The following is a 27,676-nucleotide window of genomic DNA, read 5'->3' as shown; positions in this document are numbered from 1 at the left end:
AAATTCTTCCTATAACGAAGATTGCCCCAGCTCCTTGTGTCAGTGCTTTGGGGTCCTTACTGCAAGCAGATTTTCCCTGTTTGATAAACTAATGCTTCTTCCATTGCGAGTCCCCATGGTTTGCCAGAAGCTAAGGGCAATAGGTCTTCAACAGGATAAGTGGTAATGGCCTTAAGTTGCACCAGGGGAGGTGCAGGTTGGATATTAGGAGACATTTCTTCTCAGAAGGAGTGGTGATGTGTTGAAACAGGCTGTCCAGGGAGTGGTGGGGTCACCGTCCCTGGAGGTGCTCAGGAAAGGATGTGGTATAGTGGTATGGTGGTGATGGGTTGATGGGGGTCTGGATGGTCTTAGTGGTCCTTCCAGGCTTAATGATTATATGATTGTAACCTTTCCTTCCAAAATGACTGCTGATCTCTGGGACTTGGGTTTCTGAAAGACATCTGTGGCTGCAGATGGGAGACCAAGGGAGCTGGATTTGTGTCTTGACTGGAGATAATTCTATGGGAACTGTGTGGGAGCTATAAGGGAGTATTCTAGCTACTTTAGATGTTGATTGATAGAGGTGGTGTTTTGCAGTGCTGCTCCTCAGGTTGTGAGGACCTCTTCTGAGGAGCGTGCAGAGTTAACTTTCTGTTCTATAAGATACTTCACAGGGAGATCCTTAAGGAAAAAATTTGTTATGATACAGGCAGTGAGGCACTGGCACAGATTGCCCAGAGAGGATGGGCTCTGAGCACTGATGGAGCTGTGGGTATCTCTGTGCATTGCAATCCAAAGGGATGGCTTTTGCCTTTATGGCCTCACCCATGTTCAGGGAAGGTGCCAGGGGCATAGCCACTGAGCTTGTAAAACAGGCCTGGAAGAAATGGCAAAATGTTTACTCCAAGTCATGCACTGGATGATTAGATGCCACTTACTAGCTTTGCCTCCTGCATGGTTTTCCCCCCAAAAATCATTTAGGAGCATCATAGAGTCATAGAATGGCTTGGGTTGCAAAGTATCACAGTGCTCATCCAATTCCAACCCCCTGCTGTGTGCAGGTCACCAACCAGCAGCCCAGGCTGCCCAGAGCCACATCCAGCCTGGCCTTGAATGCCTGCAGGGATGGGGCATCCACAGCCTCCTTGGGCAACCTGTTCCAGTGCATCACCCTGCAGTGTGAAAGGCTGGAAGATGTGGGGGAGGAATGGCACAGTGAAGCCCTGGGGAGTCCTCAGCTGTGCCATAGGTGTGCTGCTATGTCTCCTGTTTGCAGAAGGGGCTGCTAATGGAAAGCTGTTATGAGAATGCTGTTGTGTTGCAGATGAATAATGTAGTAAGTCTGAATAAACAATGTTTCTATAGGAAGCACTTGGAAAGATGTTTTATCTACAGAAGCGAGGATGCTTCATTAATCTCAGTGAATAATGCCAGGCCATAAATTATCTTCATGATAGACGTATTTACATTATGAAAAGTAAGTGTGCTTGATCTTAGATGAAGCAAATTCAAAGGAAAAGAGTTAAAGAAAATTGCTGGGCCTTGCAGGGAGGTTGTTTTACTTTCAGCATCCGAAAATATTGAAAAGAGTCTCCTGATAACGGGAGGAGATGGATGATAATGCAGAGGTGTGTGCCCCGCATCCTGAAGCTTCCCTACACGTCACACTAGGGAGGCTGGAGATAGGGAGGACCCAAGCAGCTGCAGGAATCCCTCTGAGCTGGGAAGCTTCAGCCTCCCACGGCTCTCCCAGGACGGATGCCGCAGAAGCAGCAATGAGGAGGATGCTGTTGGATTCAGGCAACACAGCAAAGCTGTCTGTATCCCCATGGGGTGCAGTTCTATTCCCTCTGGCTGTGTTGTGAAACACAGCAAGTATTCAGCAGTCAGATCTCCCTGCAGCCCAGTGCGTGGCTGCCTGAAGCTGTGGCACCCTCCCCGTGGTCCCCTGCAGCTTCCACTCCCACCAGCTCTGTCAGCACAGCTCCTTTCCTTCCACAGTTTATGCTTTGGGCATCACAGGAGCTGCTAGGTCACAGCAATCGATTGGAGATGTGTGGATTTATCCATTGCAAAACCCCAGAGAATGTTAGCGCAGAGCAGCGTGGGCTGAATCTCTCTGTGGGGGTTATTGCAATGCACTGCTGCTGCACAAGGGAGAACAACAGGATGCATGGAAGGTGATTTTCCTGTGCAGGAAAGAAAACAACACTTGTTTTCCATTTGGTTGGATGTTTTGTCCCAAATACTGCGATATTGAGTCGAGAGAATGAAAACTTTAATCCTTCTCCTTGTGGTTTTTTGGTAGTTGAAAGAAAACTTAGGGGAAGAAGAGGAATGATTTCATTGACTGTTTAGAAACTTTTCAGCCCTGGGTCAGGGCAGTCCAAAGCACGAACGCGGGCTGAGTAAGCAGTGGATGAGGAGAAGCACTGGAGAGAACTCTTGGCTCTTGGGACTGTTGGTGGACAAAAAAAAAACTGTGTGTGATCCAGCAGTGGGAACAGTGGGTTCCTGGATAGTCTGATCTCATGGTTGGCAACCCTTACCTGTGGCAAGGGACTTGGAACAAGAGGTCCCTTCCGACCCAAGCCATTCTAGGATGACGAGTACGAGGATGTAACATATCTGCTGTGAACATGCTGAGTGCTGTTCTGGGGCAAAGCAAGCAGCTGAGCAGCAGGGCCATGTAATTGCAAGGGCATCAGTGCTTCTCGTTAAGGTAAATGCTCATGCAGACCCATGCATCTCATGTTTGGAGCAGATTGAGGTGAGGAGCGTCTTCACAGGGAGATGCCAGAGAGGTGCTGGAGTCACCAGCCCTGGAGGTGTTCAAGGAATGGTTGGATTTTGTGTTGAGGGACATGGTTTGCTGAGAACTATTGGTGATAGGTGGATGGTTGGACTGGATGATCCCGGAGGTCTTCTCCATCCTTGGTGATTCTATGATTCCCCACACTCCTGCAAGGCAGAACTGTGGCCAGGGCTTGATTCTTATACCTCCTGCATTGCACGGAGGTTTTTATTGTAAAATCCCAGGTGTGTTTTCCATGGAGAGTAGTGTATAGGTTGTGCTTTGAGGAGCCTGGCAGCAGAGCAAGCTCTAGCAGGGTCTTTAGGGTCTCAATCTTCAGTGCGTTGGGGTGCTGCCAATGGATGGATGTCAACTCAAGGTGCTCCCAATGGACTATGTTGCACTGCACTGGTTTCCAGCAATAAAAAAGGGTTCAGATCTGAGACACAGGCCAAACCTCAGACTGAAACACACGGTGGTGATGGATTGGCAGTTGGACTTGGTGGCCTTTTCCAACCGTAATGATTCTGTGATTGCACGATTTGGATGCGTAGCTGAGTAAAACTTTCCTTGAAACTCCTTTTTCATCAGGCACTGTTTCCTCTTAATATGTGGAAATTACACTATTGGCCGGTGAGCTTCCAGCATTCACTTTATTTTTAACATTTCCATGTCTGCTGTGTGACGGGAAGCAACTTCAGTGGCCTGTGAGCATCCAAAGATAGGAACTGGTTTGTTTTATCTTTCCTATGGCCGCGCTGAATTTTGCTGTGCATGTCTTGGCCGGGCTCCAGGAGGGTGAACCAAGCCCACCAGATTGAGAAGAATTGAATAATGACCGCCTTGCAGTGGTAATGTGGGGAGGAACAAAAAAAGTGCTTTGAAGATAATGACAGCCCATGCTTCGAGGAGTGCCAGCCTTGCAGAGCGTGCTGCTCGTTAGCACGCCGTGATTAGAGGACAGGATGAGCAACGCAGTGTGCGACGATGCCCGATTTGGATTTCCTTTAAAGAGGGAGTGGCGAAAGGCAGGGCATGGACAGAAATAACCGAGCATCTCCCCGGCAGATGGTCCCATTCCCAAACCTAAAATTACACGGGATGGGGATGAAAGGAATTAGCATCTGGTGGCGAGGGGAGGGCAGTGTCCCTTCGCCCGGGGGTGACCAGATGGCCCCAGCTCTACCGATGGCTCCGTATGGGCGTTTCCAACCTTTCCCCACTTGCAGACCTCTGGATATTTATATTTTTCTCCCTCCAGGGGAGGTGCAGATTCCTGCAGAGCAAATGCAGGCTTGCTGGCAGGAGGCTCGCTTCTCCTGGTTCCCTTTTATGGACCTTCATCTCCCCGCTCCTCGCTGCAGGACCGGGTTGGGATCCAGCAGGGTACAAAACCCCTTGGGGACCAGCACCCAGGACATCACCGAGTGCCCTGGTGCTCCTTCCATTATCCCAGCTGAAACCATCTGTGGTCGCACTGGATGCTGGGGTGTGCAGTGGATGCACACTTGCTGTGCCGTGGAGCAATATTTTGGGGTGACAGTGCTCATTTTAAAAACTTCTTTCAGCTGGAGCAGGAAAAGCCTCCTGGAGAGCCTTCAGCATCATCAGCAGCCCGGTGATATGATGGGTGTCCTGGTCCCTGGAGACATCAGACTGCACGGGGCTCTGAGCACCTGGTGGAGCTGTGGTCGTCCCTGTGCATTGTAGGGGGATTACATTGGATGCCCTTTAAGGGTCCCTTCCAGCTCAGACAGTTCTACAGTTCTACAAAAATGACCTTTTTGAGTTGATTGATCCCCTCCCGCTGTTATTTTTAGCCCTGCACATATGGTAGTGCTGGGGGGCCCCATGCACCCCATCCCCAGAGCACTGCAGGAGAGTCAGGCAGCGTGCAAAAAGCAATCACGTTTCAAAGCAAGGGAACAACCCAAGAGCTAAGATTTACCATGTGCACAGGGGGATGCTGGCAGCGCCTGGACCCGCTCCAGCTTTTGTAAATGTGAATTACACAACATCTCAGCGCTCTGCAAAGGCCGGGGTAGAAATCTCTGCAAGAAACCACTGGGAGAAGTGGGGCTTCACCTTCCTACGTTGCCACATTTTGTTTTTTATTTCACTTTTGAGCTAGTCTTCTAGGAAAGCCCCATTAAAAGCTGGCAGCCAGCGAGCGACCTGCCAGAGCCCAGAGCCGACGGGCGATGCCGACGGATGGCGTGAGGTGCCGGGGGGAAGGAGGGGAGAACGGGGATGTTCTCACCCTGCTTTGCTTCCTTCCTTCGTGTTTCCTATTAAGCCGAGGGAGCCGCGCTGATGCGGCCACTTTTTTCACCGCCTTCCAAGCTGGAATTGAATGGTGGATGATTTCATCGCGGCCTTTTTATGTGGAAGCCAGCGGCCTGCGTCATGCAGCGGCAGATTTTATTTGCATGTGAGTCATTGAGCTTTTCCAGCTGAATGTCACCGAGTTGGAATTTTTGGGTTGATTTTGTTGTTGTTTTCATCTCTTGGTGTTTTTCCACCCGCCTCTGTTGCTGCCCCACGTTCCCTTCCCCCCCCCCCCAAAAAAAAAAAGGAGGAAAAAGCTAAAAGAGCCCGGAGCTGGGGTTTGAGTTGGCAGAGCCTAAGGATGGGATTATGAATGTTTAGTGGGGGGGGGGTGAAGAGAGAGAAAAAGGATGCTTTATGTCGCTCCCCGGGCCGGCGCAAAGCCAAGCCAAATGGAGGGCTCTAATTTGGGAGTGGTGTTATTGCAGGTCAGAGGGAGTCAGTTGCGGGCTAAATTGGGAGAGCTGTCACATGCGGTAGCTGCAAATGCTGACGGTCACGTGGAGCACACGGCCCCTCGTACAACTCGCTCGGATTTTGTTGACAACGCTGAAGTAAAAAAATAAATAAATAAAAAAAATCTCTTTTATTTTCCCTCAAAAGATGTGCTGGGTCGCACAGCCCTCCGCCTCGCTGCCCGCTCGCCCCGGCCCTCGCTGCCCTTTGCACAGAGAAGTTTATAAATAGAGCAACTCCTCCATTATGTGCAGCTCCAGTCTCTTTATTTTTACACTGGAATCCGTTCAATGATTAACAGTTGAAACCATGTGCTGTATATCAATACCTTACATACTCTTCATAACTTATTTTTAGTATTTTCCCCCCTTCTAAATCCTTTATCCATGTTAGGCAACACAGTTATGACATCCAGATAATTTTTTTTTTTTTTTTTATAGCCTTTGAAGAAACTTATCTGCATTTCAATTGAGCTTTTGCTAAAAGGCTTTTTGCAATTGAAATGAAGAAGTTAGAGGAGTGCTTCCTCAGTGTGTGTGCTTGTGCCTGTAATCTCCCTGCTGAAAGTAATGGAGATTTGGATGTTTTTATGGATTAGTTATAGAAGGTACAGAATCATAGAATCACAGAATTGTTCAGGTTGGAAAAGACTTCCAAGATCACCAAGTCCAACCCCAACCCACCGGCACCGTGTCCCCCAGTGCCACCTCTAACCTCTGTCACGTGCTTTGTTATGTTTGGCTTCCTGTATCCTAAGAAATTCCACTCAAAACCTGGACAGGAGGACATGCAGAGGCACATGAGCAATGTAACCCCAAGTAGAAGCAGTGAACTCATCTACCATCTGCACCCAATGCTTCCCAAAGCAGCAAAACCCTCCAAGTTCTGCCATTGCTGTAATCCCAAGCTGCAGGAGGCCATGGGGCAGCTGGAGGCACCCTTTTCCATTTATGCTTTTAATCCTCGCTGACCCATCCTAGCAGCCATCCGACCCAGCAGCTTGCAGGGATATCTTTGTCCCACTGCAGGGACGGCCATCTCGGTATTTCTGTCGTGGCATTGCATGCTCAGGATGTGCTGGATTCCCTCCTCTCTTCCTCTTATGGCCCAGGAACAGCACTGAAACCACATTTTGGTGTTGTTGCTACCTTCCCTCGTCCCATACAGAGTGTCCCCTTGCTTTTTCAGCTGCTTTCCTCCATCAGCAGATAGAGTCATAGAATGGCTTGGGATGGGGGAGACCTCCAGTTCCAACCCCAATGCCATGGGCTGGTTGCTAGCCACTGTATCAGGCACCAGATCAGTCTGCCTAGTGCCCCATCAGCCAGGTATCTTTGGACATCTTTGGAGATGGGTATCTGTAGTTCTCTGGACTTGGGTGCACGATGCCTCCAGTGCCCAGGAGGAGCTCATGTGCTCCAGCAAATAAGTAGAAACTGGAACTGTGAGTCCTTGTCTGGTGATGGGCTGCCTGCTTGAGCTTTGGTTGGGTTTTGCTTGTCCTCCAGCCTGAGCTGGGAAGTGTTTTAGGATCTCTGAGAGATATTGAAGACTGCAAGTGCTCGTGCCCGTGGCTCATTGCTATCCTGCAGTGCATAGGGATGAGGCAAGGAATGCTTCAGAAACCACCAGGACGTGTCTGGGAACTGCTGTCCTATTTGAATCTCAAGCACATGAGTTTTCTGATCCGCTCCTGTTGGTCATTCCCCACAGCATGTTCTTTTTCCCATGCCCTGGTGAGCATCTGGCCTCCTCTTGGGCTTTGGGTAAGAAGTGCAGAGGTGGTACCTTGGCCAGCTCTGAGCTCTGATTTCTGACACTGCACCATTTCCCACATTTTTCTGTCCAAGTCAGACAGAACATGTGGGATTTTCACTCTTCAGCCCCGATTCACATCCGTTGGCACTGCTTCCATCCATGCTGTCATTGCTCAACAAGGTTGAGCCTTCTGGACCGCAGCTGACGACACTGGGGATGCTAATTTGTCTTTCCCAGGTATTTCATTGCATTGAGACTGAATGCCATCGTTCATCACATCTTTGAGGTCCCTTTCAACCCAAGCCATTCTATGATTCTGTCATCAGCGTGGTCTTGGTCCCTGTGGCACCTGTGGGGCTTTTGATGAGGTTTCCCAGCATGTTGTCTTAGCTGTGACTCAGTGAGATGCTCTCCATGTTGCAAAGCTCTGCACTGAATTAAAAGTCATGTTGCTAGGGAGTATTATGATAATACGTGGTTTTATGCTCCATAGCAAAAGTGTGTGACAGTTATGGCCTAGAAAACAAGCCCGTAAAACTTCCCACCAGATGCATGGTGTGAAAATGGAGCAAACTTCAGCTTGGTATTTATTATGTTGTGGAAAAAGACTCATATTCCCAATGGATTTCCTGAAAGTCTGCTTTGGGTTGAAGACCCTAGTGGTGCAGCCAGTTTAGAATAGGAAAAATCCTCATTCTTGTTGCTGTCTGCAGAAGCAAACACACGTAGTGCTTGTGCCATACAATTCGCCAGTGCTAAAAGTACATTGCTTCTGGGTTTGTACGAATGGATTCACAAGAACTGGAGCTCTGGAAGGTCACTGGGCTTAGGGAGAAAGCAGTGTTAAAAGTGAAAATCTTTCTTCTTTCTACTCGTTCTCCAGCACAGTGGAGCCAGGCTCTTCTGTCCCTGTAGCTCTGTGTGAATTAAGGGACATTTTGTGAAGGATCTCCCAGTTCATTCTGCTGCTGAACAAAACAAGGAGTGTTTTGCTCCATCTGGGAGCATCCTTTGCAGTGATGTCTTCCATGCAAGGAAGGGAACATGCACTGTGAAGCAGAACATTGACAGGGCTGATGATGCTTTGGAGGGTTTGGTGTACTGATTTTTTAAAAGGGCAAAGTTGGGCTCATGTCATAGCCTCCAAAGAATTGAAGTTTTGTGGTTTGCTTTGGGTTTTTGTTTGTTTGTTTGTTTGTTTGTTTTGCCATAAGCTGCATGTCATATGGCCAGCAGCACCTCAAAGTGGCTTGCATAGAAGAGTTGCAAGAACTTGGCTGTTTTTCAGAATTGAAGTGCATTCAAGACGCAGCAGCAGCCAGCCCTGTGATGCTCTTCCGTGCCCATCTCACTTCTGCACCAGGGTACCTTCATTTCAGAGCTGTGGGGACCTGACCTCCAGCACAAAAAATACTGCTGATGATGGCCAAGGAGCTCTTTGGAGCTTGCAGCCCATCAGTGCCAGCAAGCCCATCCCTGCTGCCTTGGAGATGGGTGCTGAAGAGTTTGCCTATGCATGTGAAGGCATACTAAGGCTGATTGCTGGGATATTGCATCTTTTGGCTAGAATTGCTTTCAGGGATTAAACTGACTCTGCTATGTTTCACAGATTGAAGGGATATCGTGTAGTTTACATGGAGGTCCTTAATCTCCTTCATTAAAGACAGTGAAGATCCTCCATCCAGTGCTTCTCTCAGCACTGAATCCTGGGCTACAGTCACAAACATTTGCTTTTGCTGCCTGCCTCTTGCCTTTGCTTTTCCAAGGAACTGGTGTTGCCTGCACTGGGACTTCTCCAGCCACCTCCATGCAGTGCCCATCGCTCTTGCTCCATTTTTATGGCATCTCCTCTTTCTTCCTCGCCATCCACCATGGCCTGTTCATCTCCCCTTCTGCTCTGAGCTTTTCTGCCAGGTGAAAACAAAACGTTAGGAAAGTACTTGATATATTTTTATCCCTGTTGAATGTGAGGTAGCTGCTGGCAGCATAGAGGAGCGTCAGTGCCAAGGGGACCCATAGGTTGCAGAGCATAACCAACACATTTTCAATGAGTCTGAAGTATGCACTGGTTGTGGTGCTGGAGGATGGATGCTGTATATGGGCTTTTCATGGCTGAAGGCACAGATTGCTGTCTGTCTGTCCCCTTGTAGTGGGTGCTGATGACAAAAGATCCATTTGTCCTTTGAGATCATCTGCATGGAAGTCGACCAGGTATAGGAAGGGGCAGTTTGGTTATTGCCTTGTTGTGTTGCATTGTAGAATGACAGAATCATTCAGGTTGGAAGAGGCTTCAGGATCACCAACCCCAACCCCAATCCATCCCACCATGCCTGCTGCCCACGTCCCTCAGTGCCACATCTCTGCATTCTCTGAACACCTCCAAGGACAGTGACCCCACCACTCCTGGGCAGCTGTGCCACTGCCTGATCACTTTTTTGGAGAAGAAATTCTTCCTAATATCCAACCTGAACCTTCCCTGGCACAGCTCGGGTCCATTACCTCTCATCCTATAGAATGAAGCAACTGCAGACCATTGGGTTTTGTAGGTGTTGAGGTGGGCAGTCCAGGAAGGGACCCTATGACCATGAAGAGCAGCCCACGAGCCTTCCTGGTTTCTGCTTGTTTTGAGACCTCCTGACTTTTCCCATCTCCTTGCCAACACTTGTTACAGGAATAGAGTTTGGCCACCACTTCCCACATTTCTTCCCAAGACCTGCATAGGTGAGAGCCTTGGTTTTGGTGACACAAGGAGCAGGATTTGGGTTCACCAGCTTTTCAGCAAGAGCCGTGCTCACAGCTTGCATCTATCTGCTGCAATTGGCAGGTCTGCAGAAATCTTTGTCGTCGAGATATATTTTTTTTAATTAGCATCGGTTGCCATAAAGCAAAGGCACATGCTGAAATACTTATTATTGGCCTCTCATGGAGGGGAAGCCTGCCAGTTTTTAATGGTGGGGGTATTGATGTGTTCTGGAAGGGGTACAGAGAGGGTTTCCAGCAGGGTTCTCACTTGGTTTGCTTGAATGTTGCTCTTTTGATTGGGCTTTATGTAGGGAGAAAATGATGTAAATCCACTGAAACGACGTGCTGTGTCTTCTGGCCAAGATCTGGCTTTTTTTTTTTTTGCTCTCTTGTTTTCAAACCACTCTGTGTGGGGTTGGGTATGGTCACTCTGTTCCACTCGAACTCAACACTGAGCCAAATAACACGTGATTAATGTGGCCTCTGGAAGTCACAGAGCCAGCAGAAGCATTACGATGGTCTCAGGATTAATGAACGTGGAGTCACATCCTGCTAGAGACACAGCTTTTATCTTCTGTGGAAGTTAAGGGAAACAAGAATGGAAGGAGGCTTGAGCACAGGTTCCCAACTTCTTGAGAAAATGCAGGACACGAGATCTGGTTAAATCAGACTGCAGTTCATCCAGAAGCAAAAAAAAAAAAAAAAAAAAAAAGATGAATTCAAGCTTAGCTCATCAAAATCAAAATGGAAATCAAGGCAAGTGTTTGAGACACGTGGGAACAAATGGCCATTAAGAATAGGGGTGCTGTTTGCTTCTTGGTGGTGGCACTTCCCTGGAAGATGGCATGTGGCCAAAGAGACTGTAGGGCTGCTAATACATGTGCTGCTGGAGCTCTGTGAAGCAGGAGAGATCCCAGTGCTATTTTTTATGCAAAAAAGAGTGGATGCTTCCACTGAGCTGTGCCCTGCAGCAGTGCCAGGGCCGCAGTCTGTGATGCAGGAAACTGCAAACAATGGGAAGCTCTTCTGGGAATGTCGCTGAGGAAGAGTTCCTCTGCATGGGCATTTTTTGCCCTTCCTGCACGCCCAGAAATAGCCATTATGTGCACCAAGGCAACCAATTTCAGGCTTGCTCTGAGTAGGTGCAGTGGTTTACCTGGGGTGTAGTCCATCCTCAGTTTAGTCCATCCCTAGGAGGGTTTGCTAAGTGGTCAGCTGGGCTCCGTTCCTCCTCCAGGACCCCAATGCTGGGTCACATCCCATGCAAGATCAGGGATCCCAGCATCAATTTTTGATAGAAACTCTATTTTTAGTCCTTGGGTAGAGCTGGGAGCAATGATGTGTTTGGCCATTCCGGAGGTGTCCTGCTTAGTCAGTGCCCTTCAGATACACGGAGCTAACTAATTCTTAGTCATTTCTTGCTTATGCAAATCATCTGAATGTGTTTTTGAGAACTTTTCATGGAATATGTTGTTAAACTGAAAACAAGGGTATAATAAAACAGTAATTTAAGAGTAATTCACTGACAACAGGAGCCCTTAAATGCACTGACTTACCATTGTGGAGCGATGATACCAAGCCTGCTATTTAAACATACTCTTTGTCATTCAGAAAATCCTTGGGCAGCTTTTAAAACACTTGCAGTCTTTAATTGTTGTCCTTGTTACTCATTATAGGCTGTTGTCTGGCTCATAAATCGCACATCATTCATCTTGCCCGCTTTGTCAAAGCCTCAGCTGACACATTTGTCTACTTCACTTCTGAAACGCGATAACTTGCATACGACAATGGGAGCATAACCCAATTTCTGCCACAAAGCTCTCTCTTCTGCTTTCAAAATGAAAAGGTTTATCTTGGCTGGGGTTGTTGTTTTTTATTTTAAGCACTCGAGAGATATCATGCATTTCATTGTTCCTCGGAGTCATCACCGCTAATGAGCAAATGCATCCCTGAGAGTGTGCTGGCAGCCCATCCTTCTGTGCAGGGTCACTGGTTTCCAACTTGAAGCTGGAAGTCTGCTTGCAGAAATTAGAATGGAGCAAACAATCAAACAAACAGGTGATTGTGTACTTTGAGCTTTCTAAACACCAGACATTGTTTTGATGGAGGAAGGCTGGGAGGACAACTTCTCCCTGCTGTCTCTCCACTGCACCTGTTTGTAGGGCAGCATGAGCTTCAGCCTTAATAGAAGGACCCAGTGATATCTGAAGCTGGCACCCTGTGCTGTGCTCTGTGGCAAGCACACTACCCTGGAAAAATAAATGAGACTGCAGATTCACATGGCACCTTACATGGCTGTTGCAAATATCCGAATATCTTTTATATCCCTGGCATTCCTTCAAGCAGTCAGAGTTTTTATTTTTGCTTCAGAGAGCATCAAGCATCGTTGAAGCAGCATCTAGAGAAACTAATGAGGCTGTTATCTCATTAGTGTCCACACCTTTGACCTGTGAGCACTGCAGGGAGCATGTAGGAACTGTGAGAGCTGGCAGCTGGGACATGAGTTAAGCCCCACCTGATCGTGGGAGGCTGATTTTGGCAACAGCTCTTGCTGAGGATGCCCACCCCTCATCCATGGCTCTAGGATAAGCTCTCCATCCTTTGGGGCTTGTTATTTCAACCCTTAAAACCTCTTGGGGGTTCAAAGCAAGTGTCCCAAGCAGGAGCTCTATCAGTGACTGGGGTGCCTGGTCATCCTGTCGGCCTTGCAGCACAAATCTGCTTTCATCAGCTTTGTACAATAAGTCTTCAGCTTCATATTGCCTTTGCAAAGTGTGGAACTGATGGAAAAGATAGCAAGAGCCGGAAGTGATGGTGATGAGGCTGGTCATAGGATCATCATAGAATGGCAGAATGGTTTAGACTGGGAGGGACTTTAAAGATCATGGAGCTCCAACCCCCTGTGCTGGGCAGGGTTAACAACCCGGATCTTCAGGCACAGGCAAAGGAAAACTGCATGGGCTGTTCTCACTGAGAAGGTTTCCCCAAATAATCCCAAATTCCCTACTAGGATTTTCTGGAAGCAAAGGGTCTTTAACACTCTTCTTGCTTTCCTGTTCGTGTTTAATTACTCTTTGTGAAACAGCAGAGCTACACCAGAGTGTTTTGAGAGTGGTCCCATCCAGAACACCCCATTACTTGGTATTCTTGGCATGCTCGGATCCCCCAAACAGTGGCCAGCTAGAAGAGTTCAGAACAGTAAATTATAACCCAAAACGAAGTTGTGTATCCGCAGCAGAACACACCCAACCTCCGGCTCCACTTGTGTATTCCCTACAAGAGTACTTAGCTTGAGTGTTGCTTTTCCAAATCCACTTCTTAAGCAGCAGAGCGTGCTCATCTCTGCATGCACTGAGCACCAACACCTCGGTTCTGCTGCCAGAACTGGGGTTCCGTCCCACCCAAAGCTGCGTCACACGATGGTGAGCAGGGATGGGGAGGAGGCTGGGGCTGCAGGGAAGTGTGTGCCATTGCAGAAAGTTCCAGGGAGAGCCAGCAGCGCTTCCAGCAAGCCATCTAGTGGCTTCCTATTAAAACAGTTGCATGCCTGGAAATGGGAATGTGAAGCCAGAGTGCTGTTTGCTGCTGCTCGCTGGTGTTTGTGTCAGGGAGCTGACATTAGGGCTTGTTTGTTTCATCTCTTTGAAAGGGTGGATAACAGCAGGACAAACGGAAATGGTTTTAAGTTGAAGGAGGGAAGATTGAGATTGGATGTCAGCAGGGAAGTTGTTTGCTGTGAGAGTGGTGAGGTGCTGGAACAGCTGCCCAGAGAGGCTGTGGATGCCCCGTCCATCCCTGGAGGTGTTCAAGGCCAGGTTGGATGGGGCCCTGGGCAGCCTGGGCTGCTGTGAGATGTGGAGGTTGGTGGCCCTGCCTGTGGTGGGGGGTTGGAGCTTCGTGATCCTTGAGGTCCCTTCCAACCCAGGCCATTCTGTGATTGTGTTAGCCAGATGCTGAGCAGTGCCTTTTTTAGGGTCGTTGTGTGATAAGGTTGTTGGAAATGTTGGGTTGGTTGCTGCCAACCCTACAGGTGGACATCAAAATCTTCATTTCATGGGCGTGTACATCAAATACATCTGTCACATCTGTCACATCACCCTATTGATACGATGAAAGGTTATGGCCTCAAGTTGCTCCAGGGGAGGGTCAGGTTGGATATTAGGAAAAACTTCTCCAATAGAGCAGAGATGCAGTGGCACAGCTGCCCAGGAGTGGTGGGGTCACCATCCCTGGAGGTGTCCCAGAGCCATGGAGATGTGGCACTGAGGGACGTGGGCAGTGGGCATGGTGGGGTGGATTGATGGTCAGGCTTGGGAATCTTGGAGGTCTCTTCCAACCTGAATGATTCTATGATTCTATCACTAACAAAACTCCAAGTAGCATCACCGGGTCCAGGGCTCCCTGCTGAGCTCACCTCCCCGGTGACAATGGGTCACCACTCCTGACTACTCCCATATGGTTTTCTGATGAGCTGTGTGCCCACATGGTGGCTGTTCCGTCTGACTGTGTCTCTCTGCTTTGCTGGCAAGGAAGCCGTGTGCAGCAGCATCTAATGAACATCAAGGCATACGGTGCTTGCTGCTGCTCCAGCGATTCACAGGCCAGTTACTCTGTCGCAGAGGGAAATTAAATTGTTCTTGACAAATCTGTGTCAGCAGTCACTTATCATCTTGTTATCTTCTGAGCACTTACAAGTAGCTTGTTTCATTATTTGTTCCATCAGTTTTCCAGGCGTTTGAGTTGAGTGACCAGTTTATAATTCCCTGCCTTCTCCCTTTGCATATTTTTTAAGCTAGACCCCATGTTTGCTTTTTTTCTCTGCTCTTCCAAAGCCTCTCCTATCTGCCACGAGCCAACAACAGCCCTGCGGTTGCTACAACGGAGCCCTTCCCTGAATTCCTGCAGGGCAAGTTGTCACTCTGCACACCTTGGCTTGCTTGTCCCACACCTCGTGTCTCTGTGGAATGCTGACTTTTCTTTAGGGCTCACACCCTGTACCAGCTCCTTTTCATTCCCTATGGGTGCAGGGTACTGGTCCTGAATTCGGAGAGCAGTGACTCCCTGCTTGACAGGCATTTGTGCTGTGGCATCACGCACATAGGGATCCCTTTGTCATGTTGCATTTACCCTCTCTGAGTCAAATCATATCATATCATATCATATCATATCATAGAATGGGCTGGGTTGCAAAGGACCACAATGATCATCTGGTTCCAACCCCCTGCTATGTGCAGGGTGGCCAACCAGCAGACCAGGCTGCCCAAAGCCACATCCAGCCTGGCCTTGAATGCCTGCAGGGATGGGGCATCCACAGCCTCCTTGGGCAACCTGTTCCAGTCCATTCATTTATTCATTAGATTCGTTTGCTGATTTCTCAATTCTCTTTTTTTTTTCCCCCATTTCCTTCAACAGGAATCATTAACCAATGGCAACAGGAATCCAAGGATAAAGTGATATCCCTATTGTTAACCCACCTGCCTTTACTGAAGCCCGGAAACATCGAAGCAAAAGTCGAATACATGAAACTCTTGCCTAAAATCCTGGCCCACTCGATCGAACACAACCAACACATCGAGGAGAGCCGACAGCTGTTGTCCTACGCCTTGATCCACCCGGCCACCTCGCTGGAGGACCGCAGCGCTTTGGCCATGTGGCTCAACCACCTGGAGGACCGCACGTCGGGGACCTTTGGCAGCCAGGGCAGGGGCCGCTCGGACTCTGTGGACTACGGGCAGACTCACTACTATCACCAAAGACAGAACTCCGATGATAAACTCAACGGATGGCAAAACTCTCGAGACTCGGGCATAAGCGTCAGCGCTTCCAGCTGGCAGGACAAAAACCTGGCCTGCGAGAACGGCCATCTGCCCCTCTACTCCTCCTCCTCCGTCCCCACCACCATCAACACCATCGGCACTAGCACAAGCACCAGTAAGTACCTGGGAGCTTTGGGGAGCTGGTCCCACCAGCCCTCTTTGCCACGTTAAGCAGAGGGCTTAGTTTCATCCAGGCCACTCCCTGATTTTGGTGTTTTTCCCTTATCTGCTTGTGGTTTTGGTTGTTTTTTTTTTAATTTCCCACCTGTCTTTTCGGTTTTCTCCCTTTAATTCTGTGGGTTTTTAAAAAGGTTGCTGGAGAAAAGCAGCCGGAAAGCTATAAGAACAAAACGGTGTGTTATGGAGGGCAGATCCTTCTGTTTCGTGCAGCTCCAGCTAGGTTTGCAGCTCCACAAGCTCCCAAAGTGGGCAGCTGATGCTTCATTTCCAAAATCAACCTGGGGACCTGGAATGGGATCAGGACCCCAAAGAGCAGGCATTGTGTTGAGAAGCAGGGCTGGGTTCTGGAATCTTTGAGAACAATCCCCTTTAATCTGCAGCACAGAGAGATGTGAAGCTGATGGCTGATGGTGATTGAGAGTTTTAGTTGCAAAGTTCTCTGTGTTTTCCAAGAGGTGGAGAGTTGGGAAGCTCTTCCCTATTGAGGTCCTGACAGGTTTTGGTGGGGACAGTGCAGAGCCCAGCCCAAGGCTTGGACACTGGGAAGGTACCACGGTTGGGACTTTGTCACTGGTGGTGAATGGAGGTGTAGTGCAGCTCTGGCTTTCTTAAAGCAGCTTGGGAGAGCAGCAGAGCATGTTCTCAGTGAGCTCCTCCACTGTGTGCTTGTTGCATCCTTATCCCTGATGACACATGGCTTCTGCTCAGAGACCTTCCTTGGCTTCTCTATCACTGGATCTTGCCTGACGGGCTATGGAAGCAAGCATGTTCCCCTAATGCATGCTTTTTGTCCCCATTTTAGCACAGTCTTCTCACCCTGCCCTTCCCCTTCTCTGTTCAACTCTTCTCCACCTGTTACTGGGATGATCTTGTCCAAAGTACTGCCAATCCATTCCTATTCCTGTCCCCTACCTGGGGCTGCTTCACCTGATTCCTGGTTCCCTGCTTCTATCTGTGCTATTGGAGCTGATTAATAGCAATAAATGCCCATTCCTCCCCAAAATTTGGTATGCTTTTGCTCCCTCTGCAGCCTTCCCCACCTGGCACCTCCCTAAGACACAAGGGATGCAGAGAGTGCTTGCAGTGAGGCATTGTTTTCTTATCAGCCTATGGAAAGAATCATGAAATCACTGGAAGCTGTACAATGCTCACTTAAGGCTGATTTTTTTTTTCCTCTCCTCTAATCAGTGCTTTATTAGGTTGTGTTTTAAATGAACAGCAATGGGAGATGCAGTTCTGAATTCATGCAGCCCAGCCCCTGCCTCTCCAGCACCCATCTTTGTCACGCAGGGATTTAGCAGAAAGGGATCTAGCAGCATCTAGGCACTGGTTGATGTTCCCATCCCATCCCCATCATGTAGCTCTCTGTAGAGCAGACCAGGGAGCAGCACGTGTGGCTTTGGAACCAAGTCAGGCAGCATTAGGAGGTGATACAAGGGTTGGCAGCAGCTCTGATGTCCTGGCTCCTGGTACCCTGCTATTGCACAACATGGGGCTTCTTCATTGCCTTGCACGGGGCAGAGGAGAGCTGTGTCAGAGTGACTGAGCTGCACAGGAAAGGTTAAATGAGTGAAAAGAGTCATGAATGCATTTGCAACTGTGCTATTAATCCTTATGGTATTTATTTTTCTTAATTTTTTGTCTCTCCTCGTGGTGTTTGCATGGCTGGAAGCTTTGCGTGCCAGAGAGGGGATTAGAATTGGTGGCTGCAGGAGGGATTTGGATCCTTGCACTGTGAGCTAGAAGTAGGGAGGTATGAGCTTAGTCTGAGGATGATGTGGATGAAGGTGACACCGACTTTGCCAGTGGCAGTTCCTGTGATGTGCTCCAGAGAGACCCGAGGTGTTTGGGGAGGTTTGGGGTGTTTAACCAAGAGGGGAAAGGCCTCATTGATCCAGGTCAGGCTTGCAGGAAAAAAGCCTGTGACAAAAGAAGCTTTGGGTGCAGCAGGTTAATCATTGACAAGCTGGGCAAGAAGTGCTGGGTCTTAAAGGACGCTTCTCAATAAGCTGCTCAAGCTGATGTGAATTTGTTGCATTGCCATGGCCCTTTGCCACAGTGGTCCCAGCACAGCATCTCCTGCCTGGGCCACATCTCCTTTGTGGGAGATCCCATAGCACCAGTTCACATGGCAGCATCACACCCATGTTGTTCTGCTGTGGGATTTAATCATAGAATCGTTTAGGTTGGAAAAGACCATTAAGATAACAAGCCCAACCCCAAGCCACCCCCCACCATGCCCACTGACCATGTCCCTAGTGTCTGTCATTGCACTGCACAGCTCCTGCTGCTTCGTTTGGGTGGCAGTGAGCTCAGACAACCTGCAGGTGCAGCTGGAGTGTGTTTGGTCCTGAGTTTCCTTAATGCAATATTTACTTGGATGGAAGCACAGTGAATCCACAAATAGATGCTCAAAACCAAACGCAGCCAGCCAGCCTTTGTCCCAGCCCCTTGAGTCTCTCACTACATCCATAAATCTCCTATTCCAAAGCAAAGCCCTCAAGCACTCACTGTTTGTTTAGGTTTTATTCCTACTCTTGTTGGGTTCTCCTCTCCCCAGAGGTGTTGATGTGGGCTGGGCTCAGCCTATCAGTGTCTGCTTCCAGCACCAGCATGGGGCAAAGCCCTTCCTGGAGGTGTCTGGAGGCACTTGTGTCTGGTGGTTTGGCACAATTAAACTCAGCTGAACCAGAGCAGTGCCCTGGGCTCTGTGCTCAGAGCTCAGTGACAAAGGGGCACACAATAGAAGCCTTAGAGGAGCATTTCTCCTGACCTCTTTCTCTGCCATGTGTAATCGGTTCCATCTGAGCATGATCTGGCTTCCAGCTGGGTTTCTTTTGTCAAGTGCAAGCCCAGCACAGCTTAACCCTGTGTTTTCCCCTCCTCTACTCCCAGTGTATCACCTGGGGACAGCTGTGTTACTTCTTTTGTTTATTTATGGTGAGATTTCACTGTATTCCCATCCCTGGTGTAAAGCCAGGGCACACAAGGTCCCTGTGGAGGGCAGGGTCCCCAGACAAGCCAGCCCTACAGAAAGATTCATTCACAGAGAATTTCCCCCAGATATTTGAATTAAATCAGGTGAAATGTGTGCATCACAGATCAGTGATGGGTGGATGAGGTTGGAGACCTCATTACAGAATATCCCACAGAGCAGAGATCCTGGGTGCTGAGGATGTCACCAGGCAGAGAGATGTCACAAACCTCGGTATTCCAGTGTCACTGCTCTGCCTGGAATCCCCTGCATGTAAGCAAAGCTTGGACCAGCATTGACAGTCACACTTCTGCTGCTGAACAAATGTGCATGGTGCAGTCTGCCGTTCCCACAGAATTCCCTGCCAGGAAACCCATGTTTGTCTCCAAGAGGAGGAGGAGAGTGAGCAGTATGATACAGGAGAAATACACTGCTGTGTAACTTCCTTGTCCCACTAAAGAAAATTATCTTCTCTTGTCCTAAACCTGAAGAGAAGAAATAAATCACTCTTTGATGCAAGCCAGCAGTGCTTGCTCTTGCCTAGATTCCTTTCTCTGCACTTACATCGCCAACTCTTGCTGGATTTTCATACATTTATAGAATCATTCAGGATGGAAAAGACCACTAAGATTCCCAACCCCACAGCATCCCACCATAAGTGATAACAAGCCCAGCCCCAAAGCACCCCCACCACATCTGCTAACCATGTCCCTCAGTGCCACATCTCCACGGTTCTTGAACACCTCCAAGGATGGGGACTCTGCCACCTCCCAGGGCAGCTGTGCCACTGCATCACTGCTCTTTTCAGAGAAAACATTTTTCCTGATATCCAACCTGAACCTGCCCTGGCACAACTTAAGGCCATCACCTCCTGTCCTACCACTGGTTGCCTCCACTTACCGCAGTTCGGAGCTTCCTAGTGATGAGAGAACAAGGTGGTGGGGTTTTCCCCAATCTCATCAGGAAACTAAGGTGGAAAAAACAACACCAAGAAAGCACTTGTCATGGACTGAGTATGACTATCTTGTTTATCCTGCAGTGTTGTGCAACAGGTCATTGCCACAGTAGAGGAACCCACCAATGGACTCAGTATCCTGGTAGCAGACAGGAGCTGCATGTTTTAACCTTGGTTTGGGTTGGGTTGATGGGCAGCTTGCAACTACAACACTTCCAGGTGTAGATTTGCTGTCATGTGTGGAGGGAGTTGTGTTTTGAGCTGAGCCAGCACCTTTTGGACATTGCCATACTGGGATGGGGTCCCACAACACACCTATCATCCTCATTGCTTAGGGATGGGAACATACGGGGTTATAAAACCTTAGTTAGGCTCAAATGGTTTTTGCTTTTTTCTCTCTTTTAGTGATTGGTTCTGCAAAGTGTGTTGGCCTTTATCATGCTGAGCCTTTCAGCCATGGTAGAGCAGGGCAACTGTTGTCTTGCTCATGCCCTCTAGTGTTGCTTGTAATGATCGGAGAACATTTGTAGGAGTTGCTGTTTGCCAGAGTCACTTCACTACAGTATCTCACTTGTTCTGTAGCTTAAAAAGAGGAGGAGGCGTACAGAGAGAAGGTGTGAGCAAAGTTGTGTGAGTAGATTTGTTTTTCCAAATCCATGTAGAATACACACAGATATACCAGCAGATGGGACTGAGAGGGGGAGACAGCATCTTCTACAATAGCACTGAACATCAGGTGCAGATTTCCTGGCCCTTCTCTAGATTCAAAGCACTTTGTTCCTGAGAAATGTGGCCCATTAACCTGCAGAGCATCACTTAGCAAGGAGGGACTGGGGTGTAGTGGAAGACAAGAGATCCCACTATCTCAGGAGGTGGGCTTGAACCACCCTTGCTGTGCTTTGGGGGCATGACCTACGCCTGTATCCTCCAGCTACCTGATGGAATGGCTCCTTGCCTTCCTGGCTTGTGGGTTCCAAGGATGCTATCAAATCTGGGAAGCCCTATTAGATACATAGAATCAGGGAAACATTAAAGTTGGAAAAAAACACTAAGATCATCTTGTCCAACCGTCAATCCCTCCCCACCATGCCCTCTAACCATGTCCCTCAGTTCTCTTCTAGCAGCATGTGGTGGTGCTCCCAGCCTCCTGCATTGGCACTGGGGCTTGGATAGCTGCAAGCAGGAGGATGCAACTCCTTTGCTGCCTCTGCTTTCCTTACAGCTGCATGGGGTGCCTCAGGAGCACACCGAGAAGCAGCAGCAGAGGTTTTGTGCCTTATCCTGTAGTCCTTGGGATTCCTATCTCCACTTGAGATGCTGGAACAGGCTGCCCAGAGAGATTGTGGATCCCTGGAGGTGTTCAAGGCCAGGTTGGATGGGGCCCTGGGCAGCCTGGTCTAGTATTAAGTGTGGAGGTTGGTGGCCCTGTGTGTGGGAGGGGGGTTGGAGCTTCACGATCCTTGGGTTGATTCCAACCCAAGCCATTCTGTTATTCTGTGATTCTGTGATTCAGAGAATGCCAGCACAGCTGATTGATGCTCTGTGAGCTGTGAGTGAAATCAGACATCCCCAGTCATTCTTCCATTCTCCTTGGCTGCCGTCAGGGTTTCCTGATGGATGGACCCTCCTAGAGCTGGATGTGTTTCACCTGGTGCCCACCACCACCAGCACAGACAGCAGTGAGCTGTAGTTGCTCATGCACTGAGCTCTGCTCTCCCCCTCGGATCTGGCAAATAAGTAACTAGAGAAAGATCAGCTCTGCTTCCAGCAGGAGGGCAGCAATGCACACGCATGGTTTGGGTTTATCTCATGTCAATCCCAACTGCAGCAGTGTGCTGGGACTGGCTGTGTTATCCCAGGTCTGCAGCGTGCAGCTATTTAATTAACTTCTGACTCCTGGTTTAAAGGAGCGGCGTGCAAAACAGTTATTTACTTCATTTGGAAATCCTTTTAATCGTTGCCGTAATTACAGCTTCCTGCCCTTTTTTTTTTGGATATTTTTCTTAGCCGGGGGGAAAGGAGGGGAGGAGGGGGAATATTTGCCGTTCTCCTTGTGGTTATCACATCCTTCAAATTACTAAAAGAGGCTGGGATAATAGGTCTAGTGATTATATATAGGCACCATCTGCTCTGTGGCTGCTTCCTATCAAAGTGCAGCGAGGAGAGTGCAAGGAGGATATTTTCTCTCCAGCTATATTAAGACTCTGTTTCCATCTCGGCTCCAAAGCGAGGCTCTCTGAATGCAAATGGATCAAATGTGCTGTAATCAATGGCTTGTTTTTGGCAGCCTTGAAGCTGAGCCTTATTTTTTTTTCTTTTTTTTCTTTTTTTTTTCTTTTCCCCTCCTCGAATTTGCTGTTCCTATTCATTATGCAATTCTGTGCTCAGTGTTTTCTTTTAATTGCGGTCCCCGCCGTTTGCTGAGTAATGCAGCCTGGTGTCAGCACGGAGATCCCTGCTGTAAGTCGAACGCAAGGAAACGTCTGAGGAAATGCAGATGTTTCAGGATGATTGGGGTGGATCTGTAGCACACACGAGCTCTCAGTTTGCAGAGAGGAGGCAGAAAGCTAAGATGAGTTGATTTGGGATGATAGTGAGAAAAAGTCAACGTGATAAGAGCTCGTGTGTGGTGCTGATGGAGGCTGGTGGGGATGGTGTGTGCCTGCATCCTGCTGAGCATCCCAGCTGGCTGGAGCTGGGGGAGGTGGGTTGGGCTGAGATGCAGAGGATTTGCAGAGGTGCCTGCATGGCCAAACTGCGGATTTCAATGAGCAAAAGTGAGTAAAAAAAGGAAAAATGAGAAGAAAATCCCAGTTTGGACAAGTTAGTGAGCACGGAGATTTCAGTACTGTATAGCACAGCAGCTGGTCCTATTTCAGAGTGAAAACATCCCTTTCAGATGCAATTATAGAACCATAGAATCATTAAGGCCGGAAAAAACCTCTGAGATCCCCACCCCAGCTCACCCCACCATGCCCTCTGCCCACGTCCCTCAGTGCCACATCTCCATGGCTCTGGAACTTCCCCAGAAATGGTGACCCCACCACTGCTGGGCAGCAGTGCCACTCCAGCATTGCTCTTTCAGTGAAGAAATTCTTCCTAATACCCAATTTGAGCCTATCCTGGTGCAGCCTGGGGTCATTCCCTCTTGCCCTATTGCCAGTTAACCTGGCATCCATCTCTTCCACTTGTCCTGCTCAGAGTCCTTTGCTTATCCTACAGGTTGCACATTGCTCTGTAGAGGCACATTGCTGACTTATGTCTTCCAGTTTGGTCTCTAGAAATGATGTAGAGGATGCAGTGGGTTCTCCATTCGAAGAGTATTATGTTGTAGAAACTAATGCAGGTGTTTCTCAGGCTGGGGGTCTTACCAGTGACCAATGCAACAGCTGCTGGAGGCATCCCACAGGGTTTTGCCTACATCCAACCTTGAAACATGTTTTCCAGCTTGCATGGCTGCATTTGACCACACCAGATACCGCCCTGGGTTTGCCAAAGTGACCCAAGAGCTCCTAGCAAAAATTAATAAATTCTAAGCTAATGGCTGAGGCTCAGCTTAGCACAGCATTATTATTAATGGATCAGAATTCCCCGGGGGTGATTTGTGTATGAATGTATGAAAGAAACTGCATTTATTGGCCAGGAGAGAGGGGCATTGCACCCACCTGGCTCAGGGCAGACCCTCTGTGCCCCAGTGCCCATTGCCTCCTCCATTCCCAACCCAGCCTGGATGGGGCCCCACAAGAGCTGTGACACTGACAAATAGGTTATTGTTGCTCTGTCCAGTGCTCTTCTTGAACAGGAAACAGCATTTTCAAAAGTCGTGGGGTTTTGTTTTTGGTGGTTTTCTTTTTGGAGTTTGCACGACAGGCTTTTCTGCTGTCTGTGTTCTTCCTGATTCCTTGGCTCAAGGCTCGCTTTGCAGTGCAGTCCTTTCCCTATGCAGTGGTTAAAGGGATGCGAGGTTGGTTTTAAAGGGCACCCCAGCAGCTCAGTGTGTCACTCCAAAGCCAGATTTGGAGGTGAATGATGCTAAACCCGGGAAGCATAGGGGTGACCCGAGTTTTCTCCTCGCTGCTCTGTCCCTCCTGCAGCATCCCATAGCCCAGATGCAGACCCACTCCTTCTCTACCCTTTTATTTTTGTGCCCTGGAAAGCTTGGTCTGAAACCCAAGAGTGCTCCGGCAGCACAGCACATATTTCTCAATGCTGGCCCTGGGATATTTATTATATTTTTCCCTAGGATGCCAAACATCTCAGGCTGATCTCAGAGGCGTTATATTTAGCAGTGACGGCCAGGTTGTGGCTGTCCATGGTTTGGGTGTGATTTAGGAGTTTTTATTGCAGCAATGGACTGAAGCTGCCCAAGATAGAGCACGTGCAGCACATTTATTTTAGCAGAAGACCGAAGGAGCAGATTATCCCAGCTCAGCCATTGGCATCGCCAGCTTCACCTCAGACCACCCAAAAAATGCTCCAAAAGCAGGGAAGGTGGTGATGCTTTCAGGGTCATCAACTGCATCTGTTATTTCAAGAAGCAGAGAGCAGAAGCCCAAGCAGCAGCATTCATCAGTGTGCCAAGAAATGGGCACCCACGCTGTGTCATGCTCCTGGGTCAAGCATTGCCTGCCAGCTCCGGGGCCTCCTACCACAATTACAAAGTAAGATTGTAATGTGCAGCATCCTTTTTGGAGGAGTTTCCCTACAGCATTTCTCAGGAGCTGTGTGAATGGGCTCATACAGCAGCCTGCTGGATGCTGGCTTTGTGCTATCTCAGGAGAAGAAGTGGAACTGATTTTTATGTGTTGCACTGGGTGGTTTCTAATTGTTCTTGACCAGCCTGTAGAGTCCATTATTTCTCCACCAGCTGACGCCGGCTTCTAATTAGGGGATGTAAAATGAAGATGGAAGAGCAGCAGTTTGCAAGGGGATGGTTGCTCAGGAGGAAATCCGTGCTGGATTCAAGCCCAGAGCATCCTCTTACTTGGGGAGAGGACAGCTTGCAAGCAGCAGCCCTGTGCTCCTTACAATGATGATCCTACAGTCAGCTCGTGCCCTGCAAGCTCCTGTGCTGCCCATACCCCATTCCTGCTCCTCTCCTCTGCATGAATATTTCCTTAAAGGAATTCATCCTACAGTAGTTCAGAGTGACCTCAGCCCCCTGGATATTGCAGGGCTTGGCGCAGTTCGGCTTTCCTGGCTGAGCCACCAGCACTTAAATACTTCATCCAAGAAAACCTGAAATATTTCTGTTTTCCCATCAGGATGTGCTGCAACTTTAGGAAATGCTGCTTTGAAAACAATTCCAGGTCTGCACTGACATCCTTTTCTGTCAAGAGGCTTCTGCGGGGCATTTCTGTAGTTGTTTAATGGGAAGAGAGCACATTCCTCACCACGAGCCACTCTTTCTGTGTGATGCTTGCAGTACATGCCAGCAGGGAAGGCACTCTCAGCGACAGGAATGCTAGAGATGTGCACTGATTACCCCACAGGGGAATCGTGGACTGGAGGGGCATTGAGGCATTGCACGGATTGCCCAGAGAGCTGGTGGTGCCCCATCCCTGCACACAGCTAAGTTCAGGTTGGACGGAGCTCTGAGCACCCAATGGAGCTGTGGGTGTCCTTGCTTACTGCAGAGGAGTTGGATCAGAGGGCTTTTAATGATCCCTTCCAACTCAAGGGACACCGTGATTCTGTAGCTCTGGATGCAGAGCTAAAGCAGATTGTCCCACTAAACCTGCAACTGTGTGGGGTTCCCCAATGATCCTGGATTCAGAGAACTCTGAAATAATTTCAAATGCAGGAGTTAGCCATTGCTCTTTTCTCAGCATCATTAAAATCATTTGTTAGAAAGAAATTGAGCTTGACGGTGTTAAAAATGTCAGGCAGGAAATACAGACATGCATAAAACTGGGAAGAAAAGCAAATCCAAAGCTTTGCAGGGAGAATTATGCGGTGGGGGGACTCAGACTCACCTCCATGTCCAGGCTCTGCTTTTCCTGCTGCTTTGCATTTTGCTTTTTTGGGGAAGGCAGCATGCAGATGAAAGCATGCCTGCTGGGCTGGGGAGCGGGGATGCTCTCATTACTGACGATAGCTCAGCTGACTGCAGGAGCTTGGTAGGACTTCAAGAGGCTGAGAGATCTATTTGGGTAATAAGTTTCTCCACAGTTACCTTAGGCAGATGTGCAAATGCTCTTGCTTCAGGGCATGAGCACAGTGCTAACCCAGAGGGAAAAGCTTCCCCTTCTGAAAAGCTTCCATGCCTTTCCCAGCAAGGGTTGGTTCTGGGGCAGCGTGTGATGGTAGCAGGGTGTTTAATGAGCTCAGCCTAGCTGCTTGAAATTTCCCATTCTGCCTGAAATACCAGCAGCATCCTCCTTGTCAGACAGGCAGCAGCTCCTTTTTTTGGCTGGAGAGAAACCCGTGGCCCACCCGTTCCCAAAGCATCCCCATGGAGCTCGTGTAACCCCATCTTGTTGCAGGTACTGGGAGGCAAAGAGCAAAAGACAGGGCAGGATTCCAGCACCCTGGGCACCATGAAGGCCCTGGCACCGAGTCACCACCCATTTGATTTTTTTATATATACATATATATATATTTTTTTTTTCGGGGGACTCTGCTGCATCCTGGGCTGCGAGGGGGGAATAACCTGTTTGATTTTATTTTTTTTCAGTTCTCTCAGGCCAGACACACCACAGCCCTTTGAAACGCTCTGTGTCCCTTACCCCACCCATGAATGTGCCAAACCAGCCTCTAGGACATGGATGGATGTCTCATGAGGATTTACGAGCTAGAGGACCCCAGTGCATCCCTTCCGATCATGCCCCCCTGTCTCCACAAAGCAGTGTAGCCTCTTCGGGAAGTGGTGGGAGTGAACATTTAGAAGATCAGCCTTCCGCTCGTAACACATTCCAGGAGGAAGGGAGTGGTATGAAAGGTGAGTGACAACTGAGATGCCTCCCCCCCTTTTTGCCCCTGCCTGCTCCCAGGACCTTTTTGGGGCCATTTTGGGGAACTCGGGCTTTGGTTGCACCCTTGTTGGCGTCATCGCTGCGTCATCGTTTTGGTCTCACCACGATAGGGTGATGGTTTAGGCTCCAAAAAGCTGCATTTTCTCCATAGCCTGTGGATTTTAGCTGTGAGTAGTGCTCTCTTCCTCTTTCGTTTTTCCAATTACAGTGAAAAATAAGTTTAGCAAGTCGTGGGTCATTTATCACTGTGGTGGTTGGTGTGACCAGAACCCCACCATGTATCTGGGGCTCAGGATGCTTGTTTACACTGACTTCAACCTGCGTATTTCAGTTGTTTTTCCCATTTTGCCTGCTTTTCACAGAGACTTTTAGTAAGTAAGGCAGAAATGAAACCTCGTTGCTGCAAAGATGGAAAGCAAACGCCAGGCTGTAGGAGAATGAATCGCTGTAACTGTGCGGAATGGGCAAACTCACAGCCTGCGTGTTCTTGTGAGCAGAGAAAATGACTGGAAATGAACTCACAGCTAGCAGAGACTTATTTAAACAACTGCTGTCAGGCATGCAGCGTAACACAGTGCCAGCAGGGACGGTTGCTTCTCATTAATGCAAAGCAGCTCTATCACGTGAAGACCGATGGTGTACTAGAACAAGGAAACGTATTTTTCAATAGTCACAAGGGGTGATTTTGTTCTAATGGCAGACAGATCTGGGTGTGGA

General features: G+C 48.8%; 1 protein-coding gene across 6 annotated transcripts in view; it reads left to right on the top strand.

The window, feature by feature from the left end:
- SAMD4A (sterile alpha motif domain containing 4A) overlaps positions 1 to 27,676 on the top strand; it is a 66,700-nt gene that overhangs the window by 26,834 nt on the left and 12,190 nt on the right. For 4 of the 6 annotated variants that reach the window (XR_016467171.1, XR_004168593.2, XR_016467172.1 and 1 more), the window contains 2 exons: positions 15,473 to 15,991; positions 26,662 to 26,925. Coding sequence is in view for 2 of the 6 variants with exons in the window: in XM_031605432.2 (XP_031461292.2) it covers positions 15,473 to 15,991; positions 26,662 to 26,925 (783 nt within the window). In the remaining 4 variants the exon portion in view is untranslated. The remainder of the gene's footprint in view (positions 1 to 15,472; positions 15,992 to 26,661; positions 26,926 to 27,676) is intronic. The other 2 variants (XR_016467173.1, XM_031605435.2) reach the window with 1 other exon arrangement.

Source organism: Phasianus colchicus, chromosome 5 (assembly GCF_987193195.1).
Source record: "Phasianus colchicus chromosome 5, bPhaCol1.hap1.1, whole genome shotgun sequence".
In the NCBI taxonomy this organism is placed as follows: Eukaryota; Metazoa; Chordata; class Aves; order Galliformes; family Phasianidae; genus Phasianus; species Phasianus colchicus.
The sequence above is the reverse complement of the archived record's forward strand: the minus strand, read 5'-3'. Positions and strand labels throughout refer to the sequence as shown.